The 8,747-nt window shown below is 39.8% G+C and overlaps 1 protein-coding gene across 4 annotated transcripts in view; it reads left to right on the forward strand.

Moving 5' to 3' along the window:
* The window catches only part of LOC116699139 (epidermal retinol dehydrogenase 2), a 97,159-nt gene that overhangs the window by 40,423 nt on the left and 47,989 nt on the right, over positions 1 to 8,747 (forward strand). For all 4 annotated transcript variants that reach the window (XR_004334377.1, XM_032531554.1, XM_032531552.1 and 1 more), the window contains exon 6: positions 6,833 to 6,958. Coding sequence is in view for 3 of the 4 variants with exons in the window: in XM_032531554.1 (XP_032387445.1) it covers positions 6,833 to 6,958 (126 nt within the window). In the remaining variant the exon portion in view is untranslated. The remainder of the gene's footprint in view (positions 1 to 6,832; positions 6,959 to 8,747) is intronic.

Here is an 8,747-nt window from a genome sequence, read left to right on the forward strand (position 1 = left end):
TAAAACTGAGCGTACACCTCTTGCTCTTTCTCACTGTGGTTGGTGCCTAACTGACAACTGAGCCCCCTAGCAAGCTAAGTAGCTAAGTAGCCAGCCAATGAACTTACTGAATTAGTAAAATGTAACAACTTAATTAGTCATTCACAGGCTCTTGTCACAGCGTAGGTAAGCACAGTATTTGAGTCAGATGAGTGAGAACTTTGTCCGGCTCATTTTCTCTGACCAGTGTAACGTCACAACATGTGCAGGAAATTAGCAAGGTAACGTTTGCTAATCAGGCAGTGACTGCAGCAGGCAGTGGTCAGCCCTCCCCTGGTGTCCGCTGTTGTCTCTGCGACGAGTGAAGCAGAGGGATCATGGGCTCTGTGCTGCCACTGCTGGTTCAGGCAAACACTGTTTTGTTGTAGGTGCCATAGCAACAGTTTGTACCCTGTTCCTCTTTTCTTTTCTTTTTTTTTTTTAAAAATGACAATCACATTATGCCTGCTGGCATGGAGAGCTATTTAGTAAGTGGTACTTAGCTGGAGGCTGTAGTCTCTGCGGTGTCTTCCAGTGGAATTTCTTTGGATAAAGACAAAGGCGACATGGGCCGACGTGAGGTTACGCCACAGTCGACCTTCATTGCCACGGTTTCTTGGCAGTTGGCTTGTTTTGTCAAGGCCTTTTATTTGTAATGACAGCCTTGAAAGCTAGGAACCTCCAAGGGACAAAACTGGAACCAAGATGAAAATGAAATGCATAATAAAAAAGAGGCGCTGAGAGAAAGATAAAGCGGAACATTTTTAATGAGCATAAAATGGAACCTTAAGATTACAATGCACAGAGCAGAGAGCCAAGCTTGTAATATATATTTGCTTTATTAGTAGAAGCAAGATTCCATTAGTTTTCTTATTTGCTCCCTTTTGTCTTTTCCGCTGTTGATGCAAACTCAACACATCCTCCATCCGTTCACATTAAAATGCTTCAATTGGTTCAGGTGGCAGGAAGTCCTTGCTAAACTTTCGTATGTTTAAAACTTTGACTGCTCGCCGGTTTAAAAGGATAACTGTACAAATCATTTTATAGATGAGTTAGATCAGATAATATTGCAGACTTATATGACATCAGATATCTGAATGTCTGCCAGAAACTTATTACATGGTGCTTGTTAGAGACTTGAGGTTAGGTAGGACGCAGTTTCTGAGTGTGTATTAAAAGGTAATATTAATGTGTCTCACACCAAACAAGAAGCCACAAAGTCACTTATTGGGGCAAAAAAAAAACGTTTTGACTGCTCCATAAAAATAAACACAGTAGTACAATTTGAGTAGCTTTAATTTGTGGTGCACACACCCAGACCCCTCCAGAATCACTAAATATCTTTAATGTGTTGGAGTTTAGCCTTTTTCTCTACAAAGTGTTCCTTAAACAATTCTCTTTTTTCACATGTCACTGCATAGGGCAGCATCTTTTTTATTTCTATTTTATTGTCTATTTGTGAGATTTATGACATACAAACCCCAATTCAAATGAAATTGGGTCCTAAATAAAAAAAGAATACAATGATTTGCAAATCCCTTTCAACCTAGATTCAAATGAATACACTAAAGTTAATTTTTTTTATTCATTCTTTAATGTTCAAACTGCTCTTAAAATTATGAGAATCGAAGAATAGTAAATAACTTCAGATAGGATGGATGGGCCTCTACCAGGGGACACTGTATGCCTTGAGTGCTGATTTTAATTGACTGTAAAAGAAAAAAGAAGAACATGGTACATTGAATACGTTTTGTAAGTCAGAAAAGGGTAACAATCCAGTCTGGTTAACAATGTGTTTTAGATAGTTTATCGGCCTCCCACCAATCAGGAGTGCTGTGTCGTTGAATAATGGAGAAAACGTGTGCCAGTTATAAGCTAAATGGCAATAGGTTTCAGCCAATCTCCAAGTTTTGATAATGGAGATAATGGGGCCAAAGCATAGCTGGCACTTTTTGTTGGCAATATTGGCCACTACAACGTCATAGAGTGACCAAGGCTCTGTCATAGCATTTTCTAGGGTACGCCAGCAAACAGACATATCTGGTTTGAACCATGTAAGGAGGGGTCTTAACTAAGGACCAAGAATAGTGTTTAACGTGGGGAACTGAGAGGCCACCATCCTCTTTGCTCCTCTGTATAGTAGACATCTTAAGTAACGGCCATTTTCCTTTTCAGATAAATTTTTATAAATATTTTTTTTTAAAAATATGTAAACTGCTTAACAATGGGGTATTAGCAGGGATGATTGAATTGCGAGCAGGATCATTTAAATGAAGCAATCCAGACTTTGACCAGTTAATTTTAAAGCCCGACAAGCTTCCATACTCATCCCATAATATGTCAGAAAGAGATTGAGAGAGGTTTTCTAAAAAACACAAAACATTGTCCGCAAATGGTGGTTGTGCTGTGTATTACAAATGCATGTTCGTGACACCATAATCGATTGCCGAATAGCTTGAGCCAGAGGCTCTCGAGAGGACAAATAGTGCATGACTCAAAGGGCAGCCTTGGCCTGAAGATCTATAAACTGGGAATAAAGAGGAGGAGGTGCATCTGATTAAGACTCGCGCTGAGGGTTTAGAATACATAACTTTAATCATACCAATGAAAGTGCTACATAAACCCATCACCTGACCATAGAAATTACCAATCAAGACCATCAAAGGCTGTCATTGCGTCAAGAGAGAAGTGATATTGGGGTCTTACTGTCTTCTGCCGCATCAACAATGTGGAGAAGGTGTCTATTATCTGCTGCTAGTCTTGTTTTTAGAAATCCTGTTTGGTCAGAGTTTTGGTAAAATGATTTTGACATATGGGACTCTAAACGAAAGATTTTTAAATCAGAATTAAGCAAGCTCAGAGGTTGATAGCTAAAGCACTCTGTAGGATCCTTATCCTTTTTCAAGATTAAGGAGATCAAGGCTGTGTTAACATGCCTTGAAAATTTGTCCTTCTCAATAGAGAAGTAAAATTATTTGGCAACAATGAGTCTAACTTAGTGAACTCAGCTTCAAGGTTTTGTAGTTGAAGTGATGTAGCTTTGCGCTTTATGGCAGAATAGTATGGTATTGCTCTTAATAAACCTTTTATCACGTCAAACAATATCCTGGGGTCTTCTACAGAGCCAACATTAATGTCTGCAAATATCTGGAGTTCTGCCATTAACTGAGTGATGGAGGGTTATTTTTTCAGTAAAGGAGTATTAAAACGCCATCTAGCAGCACGCTGAGAGAGATCTTTCTGCCCCCGACCATGGAGGGAGATTTCCGCGCAAACTGTAGGATTGCCTTTCTGGTTGTGCAGCAGCAGACGTTGAAAAACAACGTGCGGTTAGTGGTGGTGGTGGTGTTCTTTGGGCTATTACTGTAAATTTGGTGGGTTCTCATAATCTCAATCTGAACATCTGCCAATTTTGGGAGCCACTTAGGCAGGGAACACGAGAGATACTGAATAGCATTTGTACCTTCCAGCCCTTCTTTCAGCCCAACAAAGGGGATGTTGCATCTTTGGTTTCCGTCCTCTATGTCTGCTAGCTTCACCTCCAGCTCTTGAAAAGTGTGGCCATGGCCGTCAAGAGTACAGTACTTGAGTTGCTTTGTACTGTAGTTTTGTAGATTGTCCCCATTAGATCTGATTGACCAAAGGCTTGCCGTTAGAGACGCTAGCTGGGCATGGATAGCAGTTACCTTCTTGTTGTCAATCCTCATCTGTTGAATCTGAGAAAAGAGTGGTTCTAGGTAGCTTTTCTTTTTCACCAGTAGGGCCTCTGCAGTGGCATTTGTATTGCTGTTTTTTTGTTTTTGACACTCTGCTTTAAGGGAAACTATCAGATTTGGAACTATATAACACAACTACTCAAGCCACCATTTCTGTTGAGCTGATCACGTGACTCCCCAATATTCATACATGTTGTAGAGAAAACCTTCTAATATTTGTGATATATTATGTACATTATTGATATGGTTTAGAACAAATTGAACACAAAACAAATTTTACCATCTCATTATTCTTGAAGCAAAGAATAAACAAGTCACAGTACTCTATGCTGAAATGCGTTGAAATAAAATGTAAAGTGCATACACACTTCAATGCCCATATGTGCCTCAGCTGAACTTGCAGCACAAACACTGCACAACTCTCTAGGGCTTAATTTTCAATTTTGGGGTTTGAATATTAATTTTTTTTCTTCAATAATGTAAAATCCTCGAAAGAATTTCCTTTAACTAAATAGTTGTTTCTATTTAAGTGCATAATTAATATTTTCTCTAGCTAACATTCGGTATTTACGCAGCTAGACATATTAAGCATTATGAAAAATTTGTTTTTTTTTAAGACGTTAACAAATGTTGGTTGACTTTAGCTTATCTGTGTTGCCTGATCCTGCGGTAGTTTGTTGCTGAGGCAGAAACATGTCTCAAACAAAGTACATTTTATCTCTAAAGAGTGGACTAGCAACATGAGTAACTCAGGTTTTTTTATATAAAGATCTTAAAGCTATAGTGCATCCACATGATACAAGCCTTCCGTGAACGCACTCAGGGCCTGCCACTATTCTGCTAAAGGCATGGCAATGGACAAACCCATGGTCTGTAAGTCTCTGGTTTCCCCAAGCACAGTGTCTGGTCTTTGACATCCTCCCACTGACCTTCAGTTGCTGTGTCCAATTGGTTACAAAAGAACTCACCATCTAATAAGGTAGTGTTGACATCTTTACAACCACAGTATTAAACACTGAACTAGAATAAATAAATACAATTTAAGCAAAGACATAGTCCTCAGAGCAACAAAGCTTTCCAGCCTCTTTCAGCTCATTGTTTCGGTTTTCCAACCAACATGTGTAGTTTTTTGGTCAAGTCTCACTGCTCTCAACACACTAGTTTCCAGCAGCATCGGTCGAAAAATGCTTTAAATAGCCACTGTGCACTACCTGCTCAGCAGACTGACAAAGTCAGAGTCTAGCTGGTAAACAGAGTGGGGCATTTAGAAGCTAAAGGGACAGATGTTTCCCTCAGGAGTAGTTAGAGACCAAAAACAGCTACAAGAGAAAGATGTGTTAAAGATTAGTGACCTGCTGTTTGATGTATGAATTGTCTATTACTTCCTACTTTTGTGTCACACAAACTTTATCTAGCTCTAGCAATTCATAAGCCTGAGGTCTCTGTTGTGACAGGTAACCTGGTAGACATTGGAATAACCGTGACTTTTATTTTTCTCCCCTCTCTCTCACACACACACACACACACACACACACACACACACACACACACACACACACACACAAATATGCAGGGTCATTGTGGTACACTTCCAGATGTCCTGGGGTTAGGTTTTGAAGGTGTTTTTAGAGTTGTGTCCATCCCTTTTTCTGTCTCCCTGCCTTCATCCATCCAACCACAGCCAACAAAAACATCCAACAGCCCCTGAAGGCACCGCGACACATGCTTTACACCAGCACCAAACTCCTGACCTGTCACTTTCTACTTTTCACATCTGTACTGACAATTGTCCAGCTTGTATTTACCTTCACAAAAGTGCTGTTTTGCCGCTGACAGGCACATATTAATATTCCAAGTGTCTGACAACATTATGGAAAGGATCTCTTCAGAGACAGACCTTTTAAAACCTCTTTGAGACCTTTCTGTTTAACCAGAAACCGCTGTGAAGTTGCTAGCACTAAACCCACCAGACTCTATTTTAAAAAGCAATACTTTTAGCGTGTATAGAGCAACATATTTTCACATGTAAACTGGTAAACTGTTTATTTCAACAAAACTAGAGTTGTGATGGTTGGAAAAGTGGAAAGACGACCCAAAACGGCTTTTCATAGTTTTAGTTTGTTTATTTTACGATGCTAAAATTACTGTTGATTTACATGGAATCTGGTAGGTTTAGCAAACGCAATTTTTGCCTAATCTTTTTCTTAAAAAAAAATAAAAATAAGGGATCTTACTCTTTAACAGAACCTACTTAGAAATCCTTTCCAAAAAGTTGTCAGACACTTACAATGTTAATCTGAGCCGGTCAGTGGCAAAACAAGCACTTTTGTGAAGGTAAATACAAGCCGGAATATTGCCATATTAACTTGTACATTGTAGCATGTTTTGCAGCGATCCTGCTTAATACTGGACCAATTTCAAAGATTGTTGTTCCCCTCAGTCACTTAGACACAAAAATGGGGCCCAGGTTGAAAAAAATTATAGTTACGTTTAACGCCCTCTCCTGCATTGTGTGTTTAACTCCCCCTGCATCTGAAAACATTCAAACCATGCATACACGCCCAGCCCCAAAAACAGTCCTATGTGGGAGCGGTCTGCCGGAGGAGGACTCAGGGTGCCGTGGATGACGATAACTGGAGGTGGAAGGGGAGGAAGAGGGTTGCACTCTTTGCCTGAAATGACAACTGGCAGCCTCAGAGAGGAGAACAGATTTAAAATTGCACCAAATTTGACACATCACGTCATTGGCCAATGCACCTGCCAAGTGTGAAGAAACACACACACACACACACACACACACACACACACACACACACACACACACACACACAGATTCATGCTTTTATAGTTAGGTTACATCTGCATCCTGTGTACGTGAGCAAACAATCAAAACAAATAATAGTACACTGAGAAAAATCAGTCAACTTCTACATAAGAAAATAAGAATAAGAAAATAATAAGAATAAGAAATTTCATTTTAAAGGGATCTACCAAGCCACAAGTCTCACTGGGCAAAAAGGGAACCCAACAGTTGTAGGTGAGTGGTTCAGTGCTGTTAGCAGTAGTTTGTTCTGAGTCTTTTTTCTTGTGTTCTTCAGGTGGCCAAGACTGCTGCCAATCCTGGATCCAGACTATGTAGCCAAGAAGATCATCCATGCTGTGCTCACAGACCAGGTCTTCCTGCTGTTGCCCAAGAGCCTGTACCTCATCACTGCTCTCAAGAAGTTAGTGTCTACTTTCTCTGTTCTCTTCCACAGAACCTCTCTCTGCAGTAGAGTAGTTCATATTCTCTGAGTCAATAATGCCGGCATTTTAGATCTAAAGTATGTCCATTTCTACTTTAAACTTTTATGTCAAGCCTTAAAGTTCACTGCCTGTTATTTTTAATAGGCTATGCTTACACTAATGGATAAATATACAGTAAATCCCCTCATCAAAGGAACACAGTTGCACAGAGATGGGCAAAAACTCATTAGGTTAATATTGGGTTTCAAAAAGAGCCAAATGTTGACATTCACTGATCTGTATGTGTTTTATTTCAGATCTGTTATCTAAAGTTTCTGGATCACAGGTCATAGTCACTACCACTACAACAGCCAGAGCCCAGGCCATTTAACGTTGGGACTAAAATAATGAAATTATTCCATCGTTGTTATTGCTGTGTTTCTCTCCTGCTTCCTCAATACCTATTCTTCACATTCCTATATTATATAACATAACAACAAAATAACCTTTAGAAAACCCCCAAAAATTGTTTCTTTATTTGCCAGGAGCAGCACCGGTTTATTTCGGTACTCTCCTTTGCCTCTCCTCCACAGCCAAATTGACCTATTTGGATTAATGTGCATTGTGACAATGAATGGGACACAGAAACTAATTTGCAGGCCTGCATCATTATCACTTACAATCACACCAAGTTATGCAGGCCCACAGTGTACATTCTATCATATGAGTAGAACATCAGAAATATAAGTAAAACTAATAGCACTTTCTGTCGAACTATAAAACTTCCTGTGTTTGCGTTACGCATAGGGATAATGTAGAGCAAGGTGGTCACTATTGAAAATTAGCGGATGGGTCTTGAATTAGCCTGGACTTGTAGTTCCACTTACTTCCCGAAGTCAGTCTTTGCCTCCTTTCCTGGTCTTCTCTCTCATTGTAGACTGCTGTTTTGTAATGGTGTGTGTGTGTGTGTCCATGTCCGTGTGGGATGTCATTTTTGGTTACATACTTTGACCTCAGAAAGATGGCCGCATGGTCGCTCTTACCGAACACAGGTTACAATTCGGCTCTATAGGCGGTTTTGAATGGCGTATGGTTTGGAGCCTCAGTAATGTTGATAGATGTCAATGTAGTGAGTTCCTGGGGACAACAGGTGGATATTTAAGTGAGGGCTAAAAAGATTGAAATCCGGTGGCATTTCCACCCGCACCAGAGCAATCACAGAAGTGGACCGTCATGGATATAGACTACAGGGCTCTTAACTTACCTGTGTTACCATTCTCAGCGCTGGAGTCAGCTATAGTCCTCGGTCGGGGTTGGGTGGTTGATTAAAGTTGGCCTGAACATTCTGGATTTTCACACAGTCACCTTGGATTAAAAAGTAAATAGTCTGAATTGGCAGCTTCATATAGAGCTGCAAAGATCGATTGATCAGTGTCACCTGTTACATAAATGACCAACTCAGGTAAACTGAATATCTTTGAGGTGTGGACAAAACAAGAAATTTGAAGATGGCATCTTGGGCTTTGAAAAAAAAAAAAAAAAAGGAAGTTGAAGTAATAATAATAGTGATAACATAAAGTAATAATTCAATCTACACAGCTCTATAAAGAAGGAAATATTTCTCCATGTCACCATTTTCTGACGTTTTAAAGACAAACCATCAAATCCATTTATCAAGAAAAGAATCCAAACATTAATCCATGATGACAATAATAGTTAGCTGCAGCTCTAGTTTCACAGGTCACTGCAGCTGTCTGTGGTTGCTTTGCTAGTGTTAGATAGTGGTAA

Source organism: Etheostoma spectabile, chromosome 12 (genome assembly GCF_008692095.1).
Source record: "Etheostoma spectabile isolate EspeVRDwgs_2016 chromosome 12, UIUC_Espe_1.0, whole genome shotgun sequence".
NCBI classification, from domain to species: Eukaryota; Metazoa; Chordata; class Actinopteri; order Perciformes; family Percidae; genus Etheostoma; species Etheostoma spectabile.